Genomic DNA, 27,106 nt, shown 5'->3' with positions numbered 1-27,106 from the left:
TTTGTAATAGCATTTTAACCTACCCTAACTAATATGCTTGTTTAAAAGAAAGGCTAAGAATCACAGCCACAATTTTTTTTGAGATGGAGTCTCGCTCTGTCACCCAGGCTAGAGTGCAATGGCGATCTTGGCTCACTGGATCTTCTGCCTCCTGGGTTCAAGTGATTTTCCCTGCCTCAGCCTAAGTAGCTAGGATTACAGGCACTCGCCACCATGCCTGGCTGGCTAATTTTTATATTTTTAGTAGAGACTGGGTTTTGCCATGTTGGCCAGACTGGTTTCGAACTCCTGACCTCAGGTGATTGATCCGCCTGCCTTGCCTTCCAAAGTGCTGGGATTACAGGCAAGAGCCATCATGCCCGGCCAGATTTTTCAACATGGGCAAAATATGTTGAAAAAATTTTTACAGATGTGCTTTTACCATCAATAAGATACAACAAATGAAAAAATATATTCTTTAATAATTTGAGGACTTATTTTGACTGACAGTTAAGAATGTTAATATGGGACTGGGTGTGATGGCTCACGCCTGTGATCCCAGCACTATGGAAGGCTAAGGCGGGTGGATTATCTGAGGTCAGGAGTTTAAGACCAGCCTGACCAACGTGGTGAAATCCTGTCTCTATTAAAAATACAAAATTAGCTGGGCGTGGTGGCACATGCCTGTAATCCCAGCTACTTGGGTGGCTGAGGCATGAGAATCGCTTTAACCTGGGAGGTGGAGATTGCAGTGAGCTGAGATCATGCCATTACACTCCAGCCTGGACAACAAGAGTGAAACTTGGTCTCAAAAAAATAAAAAATAAAAAATGCTAATATTGGAACTGACCTATATTATTACTATGATTATTACTTAAGAGGTTATCCTATGATAGATGGTCATTATTATGGTTGGCCAGAAATTGACTAGCAAAAGGAAAGGGAGTCTCTAAAATGGAGGACAACTGTTAGGTTACAGATTAGGCTATGTCACCTCTTTAGAGAGTGTACCAGCCACATGATATATCTACAAAACCTTTCTGCCTGCTACCTTTTCCACGTGTGGCCTCAGTCTGCATCCCATGCCCATGTATTGTTTCTGGTATCAGGGCCCACAGGGATTTACTGTCACTTGCATTAATTGGTGTCAGGATCAAAGGAAAATATGTCCCTTTTAACAATAGAGCTCATTCTTCCCTGGTCCTCTCCTCTTACTTCATTTGTAAACCAACTGAAACAGACAAATACAGGTTTTTGAAGCAGAAGCCTGTGGTGGTGATATGGACTACAATGCAAATTGAAGCATCAATTGTTCATCTCGTCTAATCTTCCATCTGCGGTCAAAAGATAAGTAATCCTTTGCAGGAATGTGGTTGGTAATGGGAGCAGTGTAACTCCTCTTGGACCATCTATTAATTGTGTGTGGTGTCATTCAAGGAGCAAGCCCAGGAGTAGTTTAAAGTGCTGTTTGAATGAGTGAAGTACTCATCACAGTCAGTACTACCAACTTGGGTAGACTCATTCTTCTCATATTCTTTTCCCCTTGCTTCTGCCATTAAGAATGGAGGAATGGTGTCATTCACCACTGGTCCATATCACTTAAAGTTGTCAAATAACAGAAAAAAAAAAAAAACTTTTTTCTTCCTGAAGAATTTTTTGTGTAGTTATAATAATGTACTTTTCCTTTCTAAAATTCAAGTCTCTAGCTGGGGCTTACTTTTTATTGGTTCCTCTGCTTTTTTGTTTTGTTTTTTGAAGTTAAGTAACAGTAAACTAAAAGATGACAGCATTTTGTAAACACAAGGTTTTAAAATGATCCTCATAGCCCCCCTTTTTTAGGGGAGATAACTATGATAATGATCTTCATGTTCTTCATCTTTCCCTTGAATACCTCCTATGCTGGGGAATTTTTTGCTTCATTTTGAAATACTCTTACTATTTGGAGTTCTTCTTTATGAGTCTAGTTTTGCTGTTCAGCATCACATAGAATGTCTGTTTGTTTTTGTTTGTTTGTTTGTTTTGTTTTGTTTTGAGTTAGAGTCTCACTCTGTCACCCAGGCTGGAGTGCAGTGGTGCAATCTTGGCTTACTGCAACCTCTGCCTCCCAGGTTCAAGCAATTCTCCTGCCTCAGCCTCCTGAGTAGCTGGAATTACAGGCATGTACCTCCACAACTCCCTAATTTTTGTATTTTTAGTAGAGATGGGGTTTCACCATATTGGCCAGGCTGGTCTGAAACTCCTGACCTCAAGTGACCCACCCGCCTTGGCCTCCCAAAGTGTTGGGATTATAGGTGTGAGCCAATGTCTGTATTTTAAAAAAATAATTGTTTTACTGTTGTTTTATGCAGATATAAGAAACCTAAAATGATTTTTATAGTAACCATTTATTTTTGTTCTTCATAGTTTTCCCACTCCAATGTTTATCCCTAGACATATAGTTTAATCTTGCCTGTTTTGTTTGATGATATATCTTTAAAGCCTCTTAAACTACAGATGATAGAATGCAGGCCATTTAACCTAGGGTCTAGGTTTTATTGATGCTTATTCACAGTGCACTTCAGTATGTTCCTCTTTTCTCTATATTACCTGAATATCGGCAGCTGGATTCTGAGGCGCAGTCAGACTCAGGTTTGATTCCTGCAGCAAGATTAGTGGTGGTATTATGTTATTTTCTCATAAGACACCTAATGTCTAGTTGCTTTTCTTTTTGCAGTATTAACATTATTGATGTCCATTGCCTATATTTGTTAATTGAAGTTGCAAAATGATATTCTAATTTTATCAAACCCCTTTTTCATTTAGCAATTGGAATATTTTATAAACAGACAATATCCCTCATCTACTATTTGGTTATAAGTACTCTTTGATGCAGTTCATATGGGAAAAATAATGCCCAAATTTTGATCCAGTTAACTCTGGCAGTTTTATTGAAGACAGATGTCTTAATGGTGCTCAGGAAAGTCTTATAAGGCAAATGACTGAATGAACTATCATAATTCTCTTAGTATATCTTTTCTCAGGCTATACATCCCAAAATCCTTCAACACTTTCTATATATCTCTGCTTCCAAGCCTTTGTTATCTTGGATGCTGTATTCCAAGCTCTTTATATGATAGTTTGTTATTCCTATTAACCAGGCTAAGATACAATGCTAAGTAAAAAAAGGCAAAATATATACCATACAATAGGTATATACTAAATTCTACCAATGTGGGAGTACACTAAGTTTGTTACTTTCTTTGACCTATTATTCCAAAAATGAATCTGATTTTGTCTTAAATTACTGATTTTTAAGTTCTTATTTTTCTATCTTTTTGTATATGATTGACTTAACTTTTTAGTTCACAAAGTGTACACCGTCTTTGTTGGTAGTAATTTCTGCTCATACACCCCAAACATTCCAAATGGATTCTTTTTTATTGTTGGTATTCAGGGGAAGAGCAAGAATACAGATGGCCTAAAGAAAGGTATTTCTTCTGTAGCCATTATTTCTGAGCAGACGGTTGTTGTATAATATAAAATGCCTTTGATTTAAGACTTGTAGCTAAGTCTCAAGGCTGCCAAAGGGTTTCAGAGTTCTTTAGTGTGTTTGCCACATGCTTAATCTTTTGATAAGGTCTCCTCTGAAAACTATTCAGATTGTATTACAAGTTAGCATTGAAAAAATTCCTGTCATATGTGGTTACAAATCTGCAGTCTTTTTTCAGTTGCCAAAAGCACATGTGGAATTGAGACCCTTGTTAAACAGCTGCTGCCAATGATCTCAAAGTGCCATCGAGCCAGGACTGACAGTTATAGTAATTGCTGTGTTAATGTGCCAAACTTAAAACATCAATAAAGGCCTGGTGTGGTGGCTCATGCCTGTAATCCCAGCACTTCGGGAGGCCAAGGCTGGTGGATCACTTGAGGTCAGGAGTTCTAGACCCGCCTGACCAACATGGTGAAACTCATCTCTACTAAAAACACAAAATTAGCCAGGCATAGTGGTGTACGCCTGTAATCCCAGCTACTTGGGAGGCTGAGGCAGGAGAATTGCTTGAACCCAGGAGGCAGAGGTTGCAGTGAGCCGAGATAGCTCCATTGCATACCAGCTTGGGCACAAGAACAAAACTCCATCTCAAAAATAATAATAAAATAAAACATCAATAAAGTTTGTTCTTAGCATTGGTAAATTGCTTTATAGACATGGAACTGATAAGATTGCAGGTTTTATTGCCTTGACTCATTTTCTAGCCGGTTATTGATAGGATATTATTTATTGATGGCTATTTCAACATATAAAATTCAGGTATGAGAGAAATTTTTTTCACTAAAATATTATATGGCTGGTGTAGTATTTTGTATGTTCCATGTACAGAATGGGGGCTTATATACCAGATAAGGGAATGAACTTTCATATTAACTTGACAGCCTTTTAGTTAAATGTATGCCATACTTGATTTTGTTGCTATTCCAACATTTGCTTGTGTGATTCCCAACTCTGCTGCTTTCTAAATATGCCATATGTAAAGGATCTCTGGCAGTTCGTTTAATTTTATAATCAAAAGTCTGTTGCTTCAGACCTGTTAATAATTGGGTTTCCATGATATATAATTTTTCTATGCCATCATTCAATGTACTTTGTCTTTGAAGACTTACTAGCTTTTCAAACCTATGAAATCTAAAGTATGTTTTGTTTTAGGAATAGGAAATTGTATAGAAGTAGAAACTGTAAAATCAATCGCTTTATAAAAACTTGGTATTTAGGCCAGGTGCAATGGTTGATGTTTGTGATCCCAGCACTGTGGGAGGCTATGGTAGGAGAATCACTTGAGCCCAGGAGTTTGAGACCAGCTGGATAATTTGGCCAGACCCTCTCTCTACAAAAATAAAAATAATTTTTTAAAAAGAGAGTTTCTGGAAAAAGGATTGTAAAAAAATAGAAAAAATGACTTGGTGTTTAAGAACCTATAGATTGGCATATATATGACATTGTACCCTATTACTGAAATCTTCTGAAATTTCTTAATAACATTTAAAAATTTTGCTAGCCTTCACTGATTTAAGAAATTAGAAAATTCTTCAAACAAAGTCCTAAACAAAAGTTACGTGAGCATTGCCTCAACTGGAATATGAATGGTATGTTGCAAGAAATAAAAAATTCCAAGAATATCAAAAATTTTTGATATTTGTTTGTAATAGTAAAAAACTAATTATAGAAAAAAAGATATTATAGAATTTCCCCCAAAAATAAGATGGAAAATATACAAGAATTGATGAGCAGTGATGATGAGAATATATGAACATCTAAGCATTTCTTAAGATAGTAACACTTTCTAAATTTCTAACTTTAGGTGATGGAATATGAGAATAGGATTCGAGCCTACTCCACACCAGACAAAATCTTCCGATATTTTGCCACCTTGAAAGTCATCAGTGAGCCTGGTGAAGCAGAAGTGTTTATGACGCCAGAAGATTTTGTGCGATCCATAACACCCAATGAAAAGCAACCAGAACGTAAGCTGCTAAAGTGAAATATAATATGTGATATTTATTTTGTTATAAGCTACTTTGTTTCTTTCTACATAATACTTAAATCTTACAGGTCCGTATAATAATGATATCAACTGTGTGGCTATTGAATATCAGGCATTGTGCTAGGCTTTAGGAGTACAAAAGAGAAGCCTTCAGTCTAATGTGGCAATCTGCAACCAGGGTAAGAGGTTGAGGAAATTGAGCCCCTCTGTTTGAGATTCATTGTCTGTAATTAGAATGTTTCTGAAGGCAATACATTACACGTATAACTGCTATCAAGTTACTCTTCAGTGAGGAAAACTAGATGAAGTATGAAATTAACACACCTTTAAAGAACCAGTGGATCAAATACATAATCACAAAGGAAATTAGAAAATGCTTTCAGTTGAATGAAAAGGAATATAGAACCTCCCAAAACTTATGCAGTACCACAAAAGCAGTGCTCAGAGGGAAATTTATAGTTATAAACACCTACATTTAAAAAGAAGAATGGTCTAATCAATATTCTAACTTTCATACACATAAAACCAAGTTATAGGCTGGGTATGGTGTCTCATGCCTACAATCCCAGCACTTTGGGAGGCCGAGGTGGGTGAGTCACTTGAGGTCAGGAGTTCCAGACCAGACTGGCCAACATGGTGAAACCCCATCTCTACTAAAAATACAAAATTAGCCAGGTGTGGCGATGCATGCCTGTAATCCCAGCTACTCAGGAGGCTGAGACAGGAGAATCATTTGAACCCGGAAGGCAGAGGTTGTGGTGAGCCCAGATCGCGCCATTGCACTCCAGCCTGGGCAAGAAGAGTGAAACTCTGTCTCAAAAAAATAAAATAAAATAAAACCAAGTTATATATTGATTGGTTATGCAAATGTTGTGACCATAGGCTCAAAGGAACTTAACCCTGAATTTCCCCAAGAGCAATAAGCTGATATTCACTAATTCATTGTCCACGGTGACTGTATAGAACATAACCACAAATAGCAAGAATTATTTGTACAGTCATAGGTCACTTGATGAGGATATGTTCTGAGAAATGTGTCCTTAGGTGATTTCGTTATTGTGCAAATGTCATGGAGTACTTAATGCAAATCTAGATGACATACCCTACTACACATCTAGACTATATGGTATAGCCTATTGTTCCTAGGCTATAAACCTGTATGACATGTTACTGTACTGAATACAGTAGGGCATTGTAATACAATGGTAAGTAATTGTATCCAAGCATATCTAAACATAGAAAAGGTATAGTAAAAATATGGACAAAGGATGGAAAGTGGTGCACCTATAGACTTTATAAACATTGTACACTTAGACTATGCTAAATTTATTTTAACAATAAAGTAGTCATACTACAATGTTATTATTGCTACAAAGTCACTAGGCACTAGGAATTTTTTAGCTCAATTATAATCTTATAGGACCACCACTGTATATTCAGTCCATCGTTGACCAAAACATCATTATGCAACACATGACTGTGTGTGTTATAGGAGTAGGATATAACGAAACTAATTCTTTTGATTTTTTTGAGATGGAGTTTCACTCTTGTCTCCCAAGGCTGGAGTGCAGTGGCGTGATCTCAACTCACTGCAGCCTCCACCTCCCGGGTTCAAGTGATTCTCCAGCCTTGCCTCCTGAGTAGCTGGGATTACAGGCATGTGCCACCATGCCCAGCTAAATTTGTATTTTTTAGTAGAGATGGGGTTTCGCCATGTTGGCCAAGCTGGTCTCAAACTCCTGACCTCAGGTGATCCAACTGCCTCAGCCTCCCAAAGTGCCAAGATTACAGGCATAAGCACTGCGTCCAGCCAAGAAACTAATTCTTGAGAGAGCATATAGGAAAACATCCTAAATGGAGTGCTATTTGAGTTGGGTTTTGAAAAATGAATAATAGCTCCTTATATGTAGGAGAAAGAAAGGACATCATTCAGAGTGAGTAAATTATATGGCCAAAAATACAGACACATGGGTCAGGCTGTGTGGCTTATGCCTGTAATCCCAACACTTTGGGAGGCTGACGCAGGCAGATTATTTGAGCTCTGGAGTTCAGGACCAGCCCAGGCAACATGGCGAAACCTCATTTCTATGAAAAATAAAAAAATTAGCCAGGTTCGGTGATGTGTGTCTGTAGTCCCAGCTACTTGGGAGGCAGAGGTGGGAGGATGGCTTGAGCCTGGGAGGTGGATGATACAGAGTTGAGATGACACCACTGCACCCAGCCTGGGCAATAGAGCCAGAGCTTGTCTCAAAAGAAAGTACAGACACATGAAGTAACAAAGTGAGCTTAGGGAACCAAAAATATTTATGTCATTTTCTAACCAGACAGCTTATTAATATTTTCCCACATTATTAACATTCACATATCTCTAGGTCAAATAAAAACTATGTAGAGCCCTACAGCCCTGGAGTCAAAGCCAGTTCCCAGCCTAGTTCCGTCCTGCAGTAGCCTGCCTCCTCTTTCCTTTCAGCATGACAGATGCCACTGTGTCCTTCGCCAAGGACTTCCTGGCAAGTGGAGTGGCTGCAGCCATCTCCAAGATGGCGGTAGCGCCCATCGAGTGGGTCAAGCTGCTGTTGCAGGTGCAGCATGCCAGCAAGCAGATCACTGCAGATAAGCAACACAAGGGCGTTATAGACTGCATGGTCTGTATTCCCAAGGAGCAGGGAGTACTGTCCTTCTGGTGCAGTAACCCGGCCAATGTTATCAGATACTTCCCCACTCAGGCTCTTAACTTTGCCTTCAAAGATAAATGCAATCAGATCTTCCTGGTGATGTGGACAAAAGGACCCAGTTTTGGCACTACCTTGCAGGGAATCTGGCATCAGGGGGTGCTGCTGGAGTCACATCCTTGTGTTTTGTGTACCCTCTTGATTTTGCCTGTATCCGTCTAGCAGCCGATGTGGGTAAAGCTGAAGCTGAAAGGGAATTCGGAGGCCTCAGCGACTGCCTGGATCTACAGATCTGTTGGGATTAAAGGACTATACCAAGGTTTTAACATGTCTGTGCAGGGTATTATCATCTACCAAGCTGCCTACTTTGGTATCTATGACACTGTAAAGGGAATGCTTCCGGATCCCAGGAACACTCACGTTGTCATCAGCTGGATGATCGCACAGACTGTCACTGCTGTTGCTGGGTTGACTTCTATCCATTTGATACTGTTCACTTCTACATGATGTTGCAGTCAGGGCGCAAAGGAACTGACATCATATACACAGGCACGCTTAACTGCTGGAGGAATATTGCTCATGATGAAGGAGGCAAAGCTTTTTTTAAGGGTGCGTGGTCCATGGTTCTCAGAGGCATGGGTGGTGCTTTTGTGCTTGTCTTGTATGATGAAATCAAGAAGTACACATGAGTTATTTCCTAGGATTTTTCCCCCTGTGAACAGGCATGTTGTATTATATAACATATCTTGAGCATTCTTGACGGACTCCTGGCTGTCAGTTTATCAGTGGCAACAATTAACTCTATTTACTGGTTGAAAATGGGAAGCAATAATATTCATCTGACCAGTTTTCTCTTAAAGCAGACAGCAGACAGCAGTTATTCTTTAATAGCAGATATCCAGGCACTGTTTAAATTTTCGTATCTAAAAAATAAGTGTTACAGTTGGTTTGTTTAAATCAACCTCCACACTGTATTTGATTGATATGTCTCTTCAGTCTTCATCTACAGTTCTTTTTTCTTTTATGTATTTTTTTATTGCCATTTATGTGAGGCATATTTTATGTCTTGTCTCACATTTCTCAACCCATCTTTTTGCTCAGGTTGCTGCTGCAGCAGTTATTTGTACAGAGTTGCAGCCTGACAGGACAAAACCTCAGCTATGTTGTGTATCTGTTGCTTTCTTCTATGGGGCATCTCTGCTGCTGTAGCATGGGACACCTGCAGGAGCACACTCAACCATATTGGCACATGCACACATTTGGAGGTACAAAGGCTTTAAAACTTACTGCTGAGAATTGGTGGACACCCTTTTTTTCAATGTCTTCCATGATTGATTCTGATATACAAACTACATGGTTTCTCAGATGGGCCAAGGGGAGTTGAGCTCTGGTTGTCTACGGTGGTAGTCAACTTAATAGCATACCCTTGAATTGGCTTTTTCTGCTGACCTATTTCACTTTTCTTAGTACTTGCTTTTAAGGAAACTAAACTTAGACACCATTTATTTATGGAAGAATGTAGACCATTTGTATTATAGAATTTCTCACATTCTGGATTCTACTGATTGCATCCATAAGGTATTGTTTAACATGTTTCTCTATCCTTTGTGTTTCACCCATATAGAAAATACATAAAAAGTGACTGAAAATGATTATACCGAAGTGTTAACTCTGTGAATGTTGAAATTATCAGAAATTATTTTATTCTTCTTCGTATGTTTCTTTTTTTTTTTTTGAGACAGAGTGTAGCTCTGTCGCCAGGCTGGAGTGCAGTGGTATGATCTTGGCTCACTGCAACCTCCGCCTCCCAGGTTCAAGTGATTCTTCTGCCTCAGCCTCCCAAATAGCTGAGATTACAGGCATGCACTACCATGCCCAACTAATTTTTGTATATTTAGTAGAGACAGGGTTTCACCATGTTGCCTAGGCTGGTCTTCAACTCCTCACCTTAGGTGATCCGCCTGCTTGGCCTCCCAAAGTGCTGGGATTACAGGCGTGAGCCACCACGTCCGGCCTAGATGAAGTTATTAAATGTGTTTTCTCTGTACACAAATTCATTTGTGATTGAGGTGAATTTGAACAAAAGTCATGCATCATAAGTCAATTATCAAGTGTCTTTGTTCTTCTGTAAGCATACATTTATTTATTCTTTTGCCCTGAGTGAATTCAAAGAAAGCACAACTGAATGAAATCCATTTATAAATGTTTCAACAGTCCATCAAGTAGCAGAAATGAATATGAAGTTTTGATTGTCTTTCCAGGATTATGGATGTGACAAACCAAACATTGCCATAAACCATTTAGCAATGTAGAACAGTCACCACACCAACATATATTTTTAATTTGGATCATTTTGTCTCTTCCATGATGAGTTATGAAAATTGCAGAGCTTTTAATAATGAAAGCTTTAAGGGCTCAAGAAGGACGAGGAAGCCATTCAGGTTCTCCATGAGTCCACACTTAACATTAGACTTATGTTCTCCTAAATACCTATCAACCTAAATTAAAGAAACAAAACTGGTATTTATGTTTTGTTTTAATATTAGTTCTCATAGGTAATTTTACTTGGGCCATGGCGTTCATTCACATTGCTTATCTAAACAGTTTCACTACCAGCTGATATAGCATGAAAATCTGGCAAAGTATTTTCTTGGTATTGGATTAATTTTTGTCCTGCTTTGGTTAGCAGTTTTATAAACCAATCTCTTCATTAGAGTTCTGGGAATTCTTACCAAGTTTAAATAATATTATCCTAAAGTTATCAGAAACCTGTATTTAAGGGTGCATGTCATGCCATCCTTTGGTGAACCTCCTTGAAGATAACAATGCTCCAGGATTTTGCTTGCTTGTGAATTTTTCAGAAACCACATTAGAATTAAGCAATTAAATGTGGAAACAACTTAAAATGGTCCTAGTTTAAAACATAGTTTTAAGGACAAAGAAATTTGGTTATTTCTGTGGCCTACAATAATTTAACATAACAACCATAATTATAACCGATGGTATATATCCAGACATACCAGAATTTTAGGAGCCCTATACAATTTTGGAACATATATTATTAACATTTATAAAAATATAAATTGAAGAAGGTTAAACATTATTTCTTATTTGACAGTGCTTCTCATGTAATTTAACAAATCAGATAACCCTGTTTATCTTTCTTTTGGATGCTTCAGGGTCCCTCTGTAGTATCCTAAAGTGAAAGGTCAACAAAAAAGACTTAATTTTGAAGTTGAAATTTGATTTTAGGAAGCCTGTCAAATATATCAAAGGCTTAAAACACTTGACCAAATAGGATCACAGGTCTCTCTAAAATAATAATCATTCACGTTGCCAAAATGATAAAAATATTTTTAAAAGCAAAAGTCCTCACTTCCAATATTAGGTTAGGGGGGAAAAAATGAAATAAACAAATAAAGCAAAAACCTTTACTCTTTGGTAGAGAGGAAACTCTGGTTTGTGAATAATCAAAATACCTGAGAAAGACAGCAGGAGACACAATCTGTCTCTCCTTCACTCTTTTTTTTTTTTTTTTTTTTTTTTACAATTTACTCGAAAAGGGAACAGAAATATTTTAGTAACACTTATTAATACTATATGAGATTTTTTGTTCAAAAGAGGAAAACCAAATAATACTTTTGTATTAGTATATCAATATTAAACTTAACTTTAATAAAACCTTATAAACAAATTAATCTAATTTTAGTCAGTTTTGACCACCAGATTTCCACAAATCTTTTATAATTTCTTATATATTCTTATTTTTTCAGCTTTCTGTATTTTAGTTTTATTTACATCCTGTTTTATTCCTTTAAAGTAATTTTTAAGTAACTGCAAACTAGACAATTTTTTTAAACAAATACACATTTTCATGCCTTTATAACTTTTCTCATCAAAAGCATATCTTGCTTTTGTTTATACACTCTCAATACAGAATTTTTTTTTACATTTAGTAGTTTTAATTACATGTATTAACTACATTAACTGTTAGCAACTCTAATTTCTAATGAAATCCCTAGCAAGTAATTTTGAACTGTTTTATATTAGTATTTGTGCAGGAAAACCATTTTATAACTTTTTGGAAGATGTTTTCTCAAATTATTGTTTATTAATTAAATATATTTAGCTTTTCTATACCATATAAATAACATACCGAGGTATATACACATAAACTTCTGTTTAATAATGAATGTTTTGGTATTTTAACTTACTAATGACGCAGATTTTTTGGTTATTATTTAATTTAACATAGTATAACTTTAAGATTTTTTTTTTTTTTTTTAGCAGGCATGGTGATCGTAGTTAGCTGTGTATAAGATTTTTAATTACTGAAATAATTGTGAAACTGTGATAGAGATAGCCTCCCTAATGTCTTCCCTAGTCATCTTGGGTCTCAAGTAGCCACCTGGTATCCATGATGGCTATGAAAGGGACAGGACCTGTTTTGAGTCCTGAATTCACATACCAGATGTAGAGCTCAGGTCAGAAGACTGAGCTGTGAAGATGCCAAGAGGATCCAGCCCCTCCCAGAATAGCCAGGAACCAAAGCTGGGGCAAGAAAGGAGGGGGCCACATTAGGCTTTCCTCTAATTTGTAGCTGCTGGCCTAGGCACTGAGAACATGTCTCCAGATCTCACCACAGTTACTTATTGGGAACCCCCAAATCCATAGGCTCAAAACCAGAAACATAAGCTCACAGTCAAACCAAGCAAGTATTGAATTGTATTTAACTGACAATTTTGAACCCATTTCTATTTTACCAATAATTTAAAAACCAGCTTTATTTACCAAACATTATTATATACACATAACACATACAGACCTAGAGACAGACTGATCTTACAGTGTTCATAAAGGTTTCTCATTTGCTGGCTTTTAAATAGTTTTTATTTTCCCCATTCAGACTATCACTCTTCCAATTACCTGTTTCATTGCCTAAGCAGTTGTTAGCTAGGCAACTCTAAATCTAAAGGGACAACTCTTAAATGAAAAAAGAAAATTTATATTTCAAAAGCACAGAGATAAGACTTTAGGCCTAAATATAGTATCATTACTTGCTCAAACAAAGGAAAAAATGTATAAGTAAAGTTCAGTTAAGACAAGATGGCCAGAAAAGCACCTTAAACAAAGGTATGACTTGCTATATAAATTTAAAACAATGGTTAGAGTTTCTAATGCATGCAAGTAGACCCCTTCTAATGGAAATTTCCTTTATAGATATAAATTTCTTTTACAAAGGGTTTCAAGATGCCTAGTTAAATTCTAGAAAGAGGTATTTTAGTTCCATAGGTGGTCTTTTTAATTTAGCTACTGTTTCTTAGCTAAAATTATTGAGTTCAGGATGGAACCCATTAAGGAAAATGGCAAAGAAAGCGTTTTCTAGGCCTAGACTTATCCTGCATAGGAATGAAAAACAAGCAAACATGGTTTACTTGAGGACCTACTGTTTATTAACACTATCTAGGATAGCTTTCTTTTTGACTTTGGGGCAGGATGGTAACTAAGCCAAAAGGTTAACAGATTTAATTTTTCTTACCAATTAGTTGTTTAAGCTTTTTATTTTTAAAAGTTTTTTCTCAATTGAAATGTATTTAAGACATTCTAATTTATATGTGTAGATTTTAAGTCTCTCCAAAACCTTATCATTTTTCTTGTCTTTTGTGGGAGTGTTATGGACTTGAGGGTTTAATTGACCAAATCACACTGGATGTGAAACATGGAAAATCTGGTGGCATTTTAGAAGATTTAGTAAGACTACGTGAATTAAAGTGGAGCGCCAGAATTTAAATAAATTAGGGCTCAGCCACAGAAGTGTATTTTTTGAGAAATGTAGTGCAGCAATATGTGAGCTCTCCAAGTAGAAGCTGCCTTGACTTCTTACCTACCACTGTTAAATTACAGAAAACTGTGCTATTGATTAAGAATCTTTACCAGACATTCAGAAATTTCTGTATTTTGTGTTCATTATTTTAGTAGGCCAAAGCTCAAAATATAAAATAATAGATGGATATTGATGGCCGATTCATGAAGAAACAGTCAAATTAGTGTTATTCCACTGGAAGGAAATGTTAAAACCTCAAAGGTTAGAAAAAAAAAGAAAACACATCTCTGATTGTCATCCAAAAAAACTCTGCGTTAACCATATCAGAGGACAGTTTAACCTGAGTTAATATAATATGATCCAAAGTAATGTATGGAAATGGAAAGAAATGAACACACTTAAATATAAAGGGAGTTAAGATTTTAGTAGATCAGTTTCTTGCCTACATTTTCTTTTTTCAAGAGCTTTCAGGGGCAATGCCTTTGGAAATATGTAACAGCAACAGTGGTAATAACTATAGCGAGATTCCTCCCTAACAGAAAGAAAGGGATGGATGACTGAGGAGGTATTTATACCTCCTATTCTCAGCAAACTAAATATTAGACAGTATTGCTCTATGTTCTCCACAAATGGGATTTTCTAGGGGAAAAGCATAGGAAGTAAATATATTTCTTAAACAATTAAAAGCAAACTTTGAAAATTTGTGATTTTATTCTTATTTGAAAATCTGAAAATACATTTGATGTGCAACATTATTCTAGTAGGTAACGCTGTTGCTTAAAATTGTACCTATGCTTTGTACTAGCTCATGTATGTTTTCAGATTTTCTGGTTTATCTCACTTGGTCTTAAAAACAGCTAAGCTCTTTCATTTTAAACTATCTGAAGGATTTTTTTTTCCTTAGTTGGAGGAGACTTTTTTGATTTTTAGTAGAGATAGGGGACTCACTGTGTTGCCCAGGTGTTACTGGGAAAGGGGTCCTGATCTAGACCACAGGAACTTGGATCTTGCACAAGAAAGAATCCTAGGCGAATCTATAGAGTAAATTGAAAGCAAGTTTATTAGGAAAATAAAGGAATAAATAATGGCTACTCCATAGGTAGAGCAGCAGTATGGGCTACTTGACTGAGTATATTGTTATTTCTTGATTATATGCTAAACAAGGGGTGGATTATTCATGAGTTTCCCAGGAAAGGGGTGGACAGTTACCAGAACTGAGGGTTCCTCCCCCTTTCAGACCATATAGGGTAACTTCCTGATGTTGCCATGGCATTTGTAAACTTCCGTGGTGCTGGTGGGAGTGTCTTTTAGCATTGCTAATACATTATAATTAGCATATAATGAGCAATGAGGACGAACAGAGATCACTCTCATCACCATTTTGGTTTTGGTGGGTTTAGGGCAACTTCTTTACCACATGCTATTTTATCAGCAAGGTCTTTGTGATCTGTATCTCATCCTGTGACTAGTAGGTCTCAGCCTTATTTTACCCAGCCCCTATTCAAGATGGAGTCCCTCTGGTTTGAATGCCTCTGACACAGCCTGATTTTAACCATCTGGGCTCGAGCAGTCCTCCAGCTTTGGCCTCCCAAAGTGCTGGGATTACAGGTGTGAGCTACCACACCAGGCCTGTACAATAAATTTAAATAAGACTGTATTTTGCTTCCAGTGTTAAAAATGAAGTAAGACTTTAGACAGGATACTAAAGATCATTTAATCACATAAAGATTATTTTTATCCCCTTGGAAATTATTATACTAATTGCTTTTATGCATTCTGGCATTTTACTTTGAAATATTTTGTTTTTTAGTTATTGAAAGACCAATTGCATGAAAAGAATAATTACTAAATCTCTAATATGCTAAGCATATTCCTGATTTTTATAAAAAGCCAGAACAATGAATAAGTGCTTTTCTTGTACTATGAGAATGTAAACCAAAAATAAAAATCTAAGCCCCCCCTCGCAGTTGATTGAATGGATCCCTGCCCTTAGCCAAAGCGATTCCAAAGATACACGAAAAACTGGTTCAGGCCATGATGGGAAGGGGGTTTGGATATGCCTCATTATATTCTTTGTTGGAACTCAGGCATAACCGATTAGCATTAACATTAAAAGACTGACAAAACAGACTCTTCGTAGCAAAGGATACCACATTCCAGCCTGACTAGTATAGCATCACATGACGAATAGCAGGCCCTGGAAAAAATCAAAGTATTTTACTGCAAAATATGTTTATTTGACACATTTTGAAATGGCCCTGCTGTCTCTTCTGGGGGAAATTTACATTCAGTAGAGAATTGCCTTCCCTTTTGCTGGTCTTTTTCTGATCCTGAAGAGATTACTTGAGAGTCTAGCACCTTTTAAAGGCTTGAGTAGGACATACTTGCCATCTTTTGTCCCTAAGGGCAGCCACCTATGAGACTTTATTTACATAATAAGAACCTTGGTCTCCACTGCTGTCTTAACCCAGACACTCCTTTCTGTTGACTCCAGATCTTATATAATAATTTAACTCTTTCAACCAATTGCTAGTCAGAAAATCTTTGAATCTTCTTGTAAGGCCTTCCTCTGCTTCAGATTGCCCTGCCTTTCTGGACCAAAGCAGTGTATACCTTACATGTATTAAGTGATATCTTATGTCTTCCTAAAATATGTAAAACCAAGTTGTAACCAAACCACCTTCGGCACATATCCTCTCGACCTCCTGAGGCCGTGTCACTGGTTATGGTCCTCACGTTTGGCTCAGAATAATCTCTTCAAATATTTTATAGAGTTTGTTTTTTTCATCAACAGTAATCATGAGGAAAGTAGGATATGTTGAAATGAGATTCAGTGGGAAATTTGGCTTCGTTTTCATTTGCTTATGAACAGGAACTTCCAGAAATGTTGATGCAGCAGAAGTAAAAGATATATTATTCCTATATGAGTTGAGATAAGGAACAAAGTGAAGCTGTAGATTTTTTGTAGTTTGAATTTCTATCAGAGATGGCTGGACTATAGCCAGTAGCTCATATTTCAACTTAGTTTTGTCTTATTTTTCACACATACTGTATCCCAGGATACCCAACAGATCTAAATTTGTACGTTTTACTTTTAGAACAGTTCAAAAATAATCACGAAGCACAGACCACATGAAGCCCTAAAATTAAGCAGTTTTAAAATGAATAGGGAGCAGATGAACTTTAGAGTGCAAGATGAATAAGAATTTTTCTGTACTGAATGTCAAGAAAGTTTGGAGTAATCATAAGTAGGACGGACATTAAAAGGAAAAAACATTCTGTGTGATTTGAATATGTCCCATCTCCCTCTGTGAAGTCTGAATGTCATTGCCATCCTAGGTATAAGGAGTTAGATAGTTGTTTCAGGCTCTGGGCTCTGAGTGCTGCTTGCTATTGTAGTAACCAGCTCTGCGTAGCTGGCCAATTATTTGAGGAAACAGTGGCATGGGGAGAATTTTTGAAGTTCTATGTAGGAAAATTTGAGCTTTCTTTAGAGCAAAGCATAGCCTATTAAGAGGATCCCTATTTTTTTTTCCCCCCACCATATCCAACTGGCTGACCTTATTATCTTGATGTGATTTCATCTTCTTTGAATATGAAAAGTGTGTAAAAGAGGGAAAGGTAGATCATATTGTGATTTACTTCTCCTGGACTACATATTATCTCTAGGATGACCCCTAAGTATCCTTAATAGTAATTTTACCTAAGCACTTTTATTGATTGATTGATTGATTGAGATGGGCTGTCACTATGTTGCCCAGGCTGATCTGGAACTCCTGGGCTCACATGATCCTCCTGTCTTGGCCTCCCAAAGTGCTGGGATTATAGGTGTGAGCCACCATGCCCAGCCCCTTAGAGCACTTTAAATTTGGTTAATAATAATTTTTCACATGGTTATTTACATGGAATATATTTTAAAACCATTTTTGTACTAATGTTTTCTTCCCAACAAGGTAAGTTCCTTCAGTAAAAGGTCCTTGTATTCTACTGATAGCAATAAGAGGCAGAGAAATTCTAGGCAGACAGGGGCAGGTCCCTGACAAAACCCCACCTGAAACTTGCATCCCAAAGCGAGAACTTCTATCCCTGTTTGCTTGCTTAAATGTTGCCTTTTCTTAAACTACCCATGGCCCACCTCGCCCCCAATCTTGTGCCTATAAAGACCTCAGACTCAGAGAGAAGCAGAGAAGCGGCTGAACGTTGGAGAGAGGTGACTTGACTTCAAGGGACAGCTTGATGACTTGACTTTTTGGATAAGAGTCCAACCAGAGACAGCCGGTCTTGAGAAGAAGATTACCTGCCCATCCCATCCCCTTTCCAGCTCCCCTTCCAGCTGAGAGCCACTTTCATCGTTCAATAAAATCCTTTGCATTCACCATCCTTCAATTTTTCCATGCGACCTCAATTTTCCTGGACACCAGACAAGAGCTTGGGAGCCACAAGTACAGATACCCAAAGAAAGGCTGTCACACTGGCCCTTGTCCTTGCTGGCTGAGGGCAGCCATCCCACATGATGAGGCAAAGGGCCCACTGAGCTGTTAACTGTTAAGCCCTCTGTGGATGGCAGAGCTAAAGGAGCACTGTAACCACCTTTTGGGGCTTCAAGAGTTGCAGGCACCCCATCTATGTGCTGCCACATGACCCACACGGTGTTTGCTCCTGCCAGTACCCAAAAGCAGTTGACTGGTTCCTGCACTTGCTTGCCTGGTTCCTGCACTCATTCACTTGCACGCTACCTCCCATGACAGGTAAATGGGGCAAGCTAAGCAAATAAGGCACCCCTGTCGAGAGTCCTGTGAAAGGGTCAAGAAAATATCCTTTCAGCTCATTGCAACCTCTGCCTCCCAGGTTCAAGTGATTCTCCTGCCTCAGCCTCCTGAGTAGCTGGGATTACAGGCACCCGCCACCATGCCTGGCTAATTTTTGTATTTTTAGTAGGGATGGGGTTTCACCCTGTTGGTCAGACTGATCTTGAACTCCTGACTTCAGATGATCCACCTGCCTCAGCCTCCCAAAGTGCTAGGATTACAGGTGTGAGCCACCACACCTGGCCAAGAAGTTATTTTCAGCATATACCTGGAACTGGACGTGCTGGCCCACCCATACAGTACATTCCTCTTCACATTTGCTAGACATTGCCAAATTGATTTCCAGACTAGATAAAATAATTTACCTTCTCTCCAAGAATATATGAGTTTCTTCCTATGCATTCCTATAAACCCTTGGTATTATCAGATTTAAATTTTAAGAAACTTATGAAAGTAAATTAATTATCTTTTCTTGCTTTTTCTACTATTTTCTTTATTTCTGCTTTGATCTTTATTATTTCCTTTCTTCTACTAATATTCGGTTGAGTTTGTTCTTGTTTTTCTGGTTCCCCAAGATGCAATATTAGGTTGTTTATTTGAGGGCTTTCTTCTTTTTTGAAGTAGTGTTGTCATCAACTTCCCTCTTAGCATTGTTTTTGGTATATTCCATAGCAAAAACATACTGTATTTCCATTTTTGTTTGCCTCAAGAAATTTTTTAGTTTTCTTTTTAATTTCTTCATTGACCCATTATTCAGGAGCATATTGTTTGATTTCCACGTCTTTGTAATGTTTCCAAGGTTCCTCCTGTTACTTATTTGTAGCTTTATATCATTGTGGTCAGAAAAGATACTTGATATAGTTTCAGTCTTCTTAAGTTTGTTAAGACTTGTTTTGTGGCCTAACATATGATCTGTCATGGAGAAGTGTTCATGTGCAGGTGAGAACAATGGGTATGCTATAGCAGTTGGATGGAATGTTCTGTAAATCTCTCAAGTCCATTTTGTCCAGAGTACAGTTTAAATCTGATGTTCCTTTATTGGTTTTCTATCGGATGATATGCTCATTACTGAAAATAGGATGTTGAAGCCCCCTACTATTATTGTACTGCAGTTTCTCTCTGTTTAGATCTATTAATATTTGCTTTATATATTTATGTGCACTGAGATTAGGTTCATATATATTTACAACTGTCATATTGTCTTAATGAATTGACCCCTTTATTACTAAATAATACCTTCTTTGTCTCCTTTTACAGTTTTTGACTTATAATCTATTTTATCTAGGTATAGCTACTCCTGCTCTCTTTTGGTTTCTCTTTCTAAATATCTTTTTTTCTTTCCTTACGTTCAATATATTTGTGTCCTTGCTGGTGAAATGAGTCTCTTATAAGCAGCATATAGTTGAGTATTTTTTAAAAAAGTTTATTCAGCCATTCTGTGTTTTTTAGTTGGAGAATTTAGACCATCTTTAGTCACTGTTACTCTTGATATGTAGGGCCTTTATCACAGCCGTTGTTACTCATTTTCTGGTTGTTTTGTAACCCTTCTCTTCCTTTTTTTCCTTTGTTACTGTCTTCTTTGTCTTCCTTTGTGGTTATTTTCTCTCATAGTATATTTTAATTCCTTGCCTTTTATTTTTAGTGTCTCTATTACAGGATTTTTCTTTGTGCTGTCATGAGGCTTATAAAAAAACATAATTATAACAGATTAATTCAAGCTGATAACAGCTTAACTTTGATCACAGACACACAAACACTCTACACTTTAAAGTGTTTTAAAGTTAAAGTGTATTTTATTTTACATTTCACTAATGACAAGTGAGGCTTATCATCTCTGCATGTTATTGACTGCTTATATTGCCTTTTCTATTGTCTGTTTATAGTCTTTGCTCATTTTTTCCATTTGATTCTCTTTTTTGGCAAAAGTAGTTTATATATTATTTATTGAAATGTATTATATACATTGCAGATATCTTCTCCTAGTCTAGGACCTGTCTTATTATCTTATTTGTGGTGATTTTTAATGCACAGATGTTATCATTATTGATATTTTCAAATGTTGAAGTCTTCTCCTTGATAGTTTGTACATTATTTTTAACTGTATTAAGATATAATTAATATAAAATAAATAGCACATATTTATAAAGTGTTTGATAAGTTTTGACATACTAATTATATGTATTCTAGTGAAACCATTGACACAATTAATATAACGACATGTTTATCACCCCCAAGAGTTTCTTCATTCCTGTTTGTTATATTTCTTTACCTCTTTTTCTTGCCCTCAAAGTCCCAGGCAACCACTAATCTGCTGTCTGTCTTCCATATCCTAACCGATTTGCAGTCTACTTTCTCTATCAATTATTGAGAGAAGGGTGTTAATGTCTGACTTTAATTTTGGATTTATCTATTCATACTTTCAGTGCTATCAGTTTGGTTTTTTTGTTGTTGTTGTTTGTTTAGGGGCCTCACTGTGTTGCTCAGCTGGAGTGCAGTGACTGTAAATAGACTTGATCATAGTACACTACAGCCTTGAACTCCTGGCTCCTGGCCTCAAGTGATCCTCCTGGTGTCAGCCTCCCAAGAAGCTGGGACTATAAGCAAATGACCCAGTGCCTGGCTCTAGTTTTTGCTTCACATATTTTGAAACTCTCCTATTAGATATACACATTTTTAGGATTATTAATATTACTTGGTGAATTGACCCTCTTATCATTACATAATTGACTCTTTATCCATGTGAATTTTTTTTTTGCTTTGAAGTCTACATAGCCTGATATTTATATAGCCACTCCAGTTTTCTTCTGATTATCTTTTTAATGATATCTTTTCCTGTCCTGTTACTTTTAACCTCCTTATATCATTATAGTTAAAATGGGGTTCCTTAGAACTTAACAATAAATTCAAATAATAAAAAATAAAATAGGATTCTTGTAGACAACATGTAGCTAGACCTTGTTTTTGATACAGTATGGCAGCCTCTGTCTTTTAATTATTGCATTTTAGATTATTTATATTTAATGTAATTATTGATGTTTGAATTTAAGCCTACTATTTTATTTGCGTTTTTCTTATTTTTCCATCTTTTTTATGTTCTTCTTATCCCCTTGCTTGCCTTCTTTTTGGATTATTTGAAAATTTTTTAGTATAGTTAGTTTGAATTAATCTTTTGGGTTAACAATATCTCTTTGTTTATCTTTATTCTACTAGTGGCTGTAGGTATTGTAATATACATACTTAGCTTGTTACAGACTATTAAGAATTTATATTTTACCACTTTCAGTGGAATATAGATAGATATCTTACCACCATATAGGTCTCTCCTAACTTTATGTTGTCATGTCCTATATGTTATATCTATACACATAGAAAATTCTGCCAGACATTGTTTTGATTTTTTAGTAACTATCATACATGAAGAACTTACAAGGAGAAAACATTATATATTTCCAGATAGTAACTATTTCTGTTGGTCTTTTTAAATGTTTTTAAGTTCCTTTGGTGTCATTTCTTTCCCCCCGAAGAATAAAATGTCTTTTGGAGCAGGTCTTTCTACTTCTATGAGGTCAGCTTTTTCTGGCTTCCACATAAGAGTGAGAACATGCAGTGTTCAACTTTCTGTTCTTGGCTTATTTCACTCAACATAATGTCATCCAGTTCTATCCATGTTGCCTCAAATGACAGGATTTCATCCCTTCTACCTTTTTAAAGATGGCTATTAAAAAATTTTAAATTACACTTGTGACTTGCATTTATTATTCACACTATATTTCTGTTGGACAGTATGGATGCAATTAGTAAGCATATATCTCCCTTAGTTGATTTGCCAGGTTTTACTTGTGAGACATCTGATTCTATTCTGATTCTCATGCCTTTGTAAGGAACCAGGAAGATTTTTTTTCTGAAAATCTTTAGGAGTTTTTTTATCCTTGTTATTCTGAAATTTCATAAGCATACACTGAAATGTGGGTAGTGTTTTGTTTAGTATGCTTAGAACACTTGATAAGGTCTTTTAGTTTGTCTCTCTTTAGTTCCGAGAAAGTTTCTGCTAGCATTTTTTGGATTATTTTATCACTATTTCTGAATGAGAAAGGTCCTATAGGATACTAAATCTCTTGGATTGAGTCTCTGTTTTCTATAATTCTGTCTTATATTTTCTCTTTTCTATCCCACTGTCTTTTGGCAGTAGTTTGGGAGGTTACCTTATCCTTATCTTTTGACAGCATATTAAAAAATAGGGCTGGGCGCAGTGGCTTAGGCCTGTAATACCAGCATTTTGGGAGGCTGAGGCAGGTGGATCACCTGAGGTCAGGAGTTCTAGATCTGACCTAGTAGCCTGGCCAACATGGTAAAACCCCATCTTTACTAAAGACTCAAAAATCAGATGGGTATCATGGCACATGCCTGTAATCCCAGCTACTCAGGAGGCTGAGGCAGGACAATTACTTGAATTTGGGAGGTGGAGGTTTCAGTGAGACGAGATCATGCCACTGCACTACAGCCTGTGTGACAGCAAGACTCTGTCTCAAAAAAAAATAAGTAAAATATAAAATAGGGGGAGATGAGATAGGCAATCAAAGTTTTAATTGTTTAGAACTCTTTCTTGTTCTCTGTTCTTTTATCAGAAGCCTGTTCTGTTAAATATCAGCCTTTATGACTTACACGCTCTTAAATGTCTGTCAGGCTGCAAATTAAAATTTTTTTTAACATTTCTTTCTGTGTCATGAATTATCTGTTTCTTTTACAGTCAATGGTTCAATTTGTTTAGGGCTGACTTCTGGAAGATGAGGCACATTTTAGATAAGAAGAATGTATAACCAAATGTGTAGAAGTAGAAATGCAAAAAGCTTTTTCTGGGTGCAGTATAATCTGTTGATTGTAATACTGTGGGCATAGTGAGGTAAGGGCCTGAACTAGTGACAACTGAAAGAAAAGAACTGAATAATTATGCAAGAAAATAAGTGTAACTGGGTGCTAATTTCTCCACTTTCAAAACTCCCCCAGCACACTGTTATTGAACTAATTGTATGCTCTGTTGTAATGTTAATTATTATATCCATATGTCTTTCTAACTAAATTGTGACTTTTCAAGGCAAGGACTGTATCTTATTCATTCATTCTTTTGCAGATAATTATTGATCAAGCCCTGTTTCAAATGCTGGGGATAAAGCTGTGCGCAAAGACAAAAATATCCCTGCCCTCAATGCCAAAGAATATATTCACTTAATTTTTATCAGTGCACAGAATCCAAGGGTATTCCCAAGTAAATATCTAATATGGGACCCAATTTTAAAAGGTAGTATTAAGATGGTCTGTTTGTGTCTGTTTAGGTATATTGCAATAGTTTTTTTTTTTTTTTTGGTATTATTTTCTTTGAACTTGATACAAAAAATTACTATGCATTCAGATTAAACTAATATTTCTTACCTTAATGAAAAGTAATATAGCACCTTGATACAATGAAAAGAGCACCACCCTGGGAGGAGTCTGGAGTTCTAATTGGACTCTACTGTTTGAATAAGTTTGCACACTTTTACCTTCTTAGAGCCTTACTTTTCTGATACGTAAAATAAAAGGGTTGATATCTCTTAGCACTCACACTTTGAATCTGAAAGTGGGACAAAACATTCTTTCTTGTGGCCTTTGAATAAACGTTTTGTACTTTTAATTGAATGACTGGAAACAAAACCAAGAGCTGACATTTTATGTATTTCACTTGAGTTATCATCAGTGGCTAAATGTTTTTTCCTTTTCTTTTACAGACTTGGGTCTGGATCAATATATAATAAAACGCTTTGATGGAAAGGTAAGCAAACTATGACGCTTCTATACATATGTCCTATTATTTTACTAAGAAGATTTTTAAGTCTCTCTATAGTTATATGTGAGAAATCACTGAATACCTGTTTATCTTATCAAAAGAGCATGCTTAGGGTAGGAGGTCTGTACCTTCATGTGCCTCTACTGAAAGAACCAAGCAGAAGGTTCTATATTTTTCTATGTAAGTTAACTCTCATGTAGTGCCTACTGTATATATTAAGGGCTAATTTTGTGTCTGTTGACTTTTGAATGTTAACTCAATAGCCGTCATAAAGATTAATAAGCCCCCCAATATTGTATTGGCATTTCTTACAAAACGCTTCCCTGATTTGACCTTCCTCAGACTTTAAGATAGTGTCTAGCAATAATTTTTTTTTTTTTTTTTTTTTTGAGATGGAGTCTCGCTCTGTAGCCCAGGCTAGAATACAGTGGTGCAATCTCGGCTCACTGCAACCTCTGTCTCCCTGGTCCCAGTTCAAGCAATTCTCCTACCTCAACCTCCCAAGTAGCTGGGATTACATGCATGAGCCACCATGCCCAGCTAATTTTTGTATTTTTTAGTAGAGATGGGATTTCACCATGTTGGCCAGTCTGGTCTTGAACTCCTGACCTCGTGATCTACCCGCCTCAGCCTCCCAAAGTGCTGGGATTACAGGCGTGAGCCACTGTGTCTGGCCGCAGTAATCTTAACTAGAAAATTACAAAGGTCCTTGTAGTGCTTTTGTAATAATTATGAAGACAACTCCAAATTTGCCTGTAAGTTTGCACTGCACTTATTTTCAATTATTTATACCTGAATAAATAATATAACAAATTATTCTTAGGTATAGAAAATGAGACTTTCAGTTTTATTATCTCATAAAGCAGTCAAATATGTTTTTTCCTTTCTGGCTAAATTCTCCAGAAAGAAAATATTACACAGGATCAGAAAGAGAAGTAAAGAGTCAATTTTACACAGGATAAAGAAGGCAGTTCAGAAAGAAGAAAGAGCCAGGTGTGGCTCTACAAAGCACAATGAACAGGAAGTCAGAAGCAAAATCATGCCTTTTCATGGCTGGAAAAGGCAGGATCACAAAAGAGGGTCTAGATGGGGAGAGGTCAGGGTTAGTAGAAACTGATCTTGCAGAAATGTGCCAATTCCTGCATCATTACATAAACTCCATATCATGGTCAAGTGGAGAGATAAGTGTTGAGCTCTTTTGTACAAGTGAAAAGAATGAGTAGCTGCCTTAAGATTTGAGAGATCTCAGCTAAGGTACCTTCCTAAAAATTACCTTTCCCATTAAGGTGGCACAGGGCCTAAAATGCCTCCATCTGTGAATATCCTCTTTTTAAAGTCACATATTCTAAAAGTATAATCGAAAAGGAAGGGCACTGAACTAGATTTTAGGAGACCTAGACTCAAAGTCCCAACTCTGCTTTGGGACAGCTTCATCTTTTCTCTGATCCTTGGTGTCTCTGCTTTATCTATAATAAAGTACCCTATCCAGTGTAAGGACTTACTGCAGCACTTCTGATTTCAGAGTCTTTGGAGGGTCAGGTCCCTATCTTACCTGTTTTTGTGTCACTCAGAGTCCAGCATAGACCTGGCACACAGGAGGCAAACAATAGATGTTTGATGACTTGCAAAAAATTACAGTAGCCAATCATATATTCCTTGGTGGAGGTCTGACTCATTAAATCAGTAAGAACTTAGAGCAAATTCATTTTAACAAATGACTTTTTTTGGTCACTGAAAGAATCCGTAGTAGCATGAGAGTTTGTTCCTCTCTTGTATACATATGTGTAAACCCGAAAACATACAAAGAAGTTGAATATGTGCAAGTTGAACAACAGATTAATGTGTTATAAGGGGATTTCCATTCATAGAGATTTTTCAAATATAAAATCTGCAGTGATAACTAATGTTTCCTGTATGCTCTTCAGTTTTTTCCTGTTGTGGCCCAGTAACTATTTGGTCTACTTGATCCTAAGAATTGGCAGCTTTTGGGTGGGTGCAGTGGCTCACGCCTGTAATCCCAGCACTTTAGGAGGCCAAGGCAGGCAGATCATGAGGTCAGGAGTTCAAAAGCAGCCTGGCCAACATGGTGAAACCCCATCTCTACTAAAAATTAGCCTGGCGTGGTGTTGGGCCTCTATAATCCCAGCTCCTTGAGAGGCTGAGGCAGGAGAATCGCTTGAAACTGGAAGGTGGAGGTTGCAGTGAGCTGAGATTGTGCCGCTGCACTCCAGCCTGGGCAACAAGAGTGAAACATTATCTCAAAAAAAAAAAAAAAAGAATTGGCAGCTTTTGGCATGACTGATGAGCTTCGTCGTTGTTTCCGTTGTATTAAATCTATGAGCTCTACATTTCTTATCGTTAGTATTTTTCTGCTTTTCATTTATTTTTCTAAAATAGCAAGAATAAAATGCAATAAAACATTTAAGTGTTTGAGTACCCACCTTGTGGTGACAAAAATGGCAGTGTTTTTGTGTTTGGAAGGCAGA

General features: G+C 36.9%; 1 protein-coding gene and 1 pseudogene across 1 annotated transcript in view; both read left to right on the top strand.

Moving 5' to 3' along the window:
* MICU1 (mitochondrial calcium uptake 1) overlaps positions 1–27,106 on the top strand; it is a 233,556-nt gene that overhangs the window by 62,269 nt on the left and 144,181 nt on the right. The window contains exons 4-5 of the mRNA XM_012460264.2: positions 5,313–5,475; positions 24,562–24,605. Of these exons, the coding sequence (XP_012315687.2) occupies positions 5,313–5,475; positions 24,562–24,605 (207 nt within the window). The remainder of the gene's footprint in view (positions 1–5,312; positions 5,476–24,561; positions 24,606–27,106) is intronic.
* Positions 7,952–9,002, top strand: LOC105722630 (ADP/ATP translocase 2-like; annotated as a pseudogene).

The sequence above is a fragment of the Aotus nancymaae genome, unplaced genomic scaffold, assembly GCF_030222135.1.
Source record: "Aotus nancymaae isolate 86718 unplaced genomic scaffold, 86718_ANA_hifiasm-v0.15.2.pri h1tg000010l, whole genome shotgun sequence".
Taxonomy (NCBI): Eukaryota; Metazoa; Chordata; class Mammalia; order Primates; family Aotidae; genus Aotus; species Aotus nancymaae.
The sequence above is the reverse complement of the archived record's forward strand: the minus strand, read 5'-3'. Positions and strand labels throughout refer to the sequence as shown.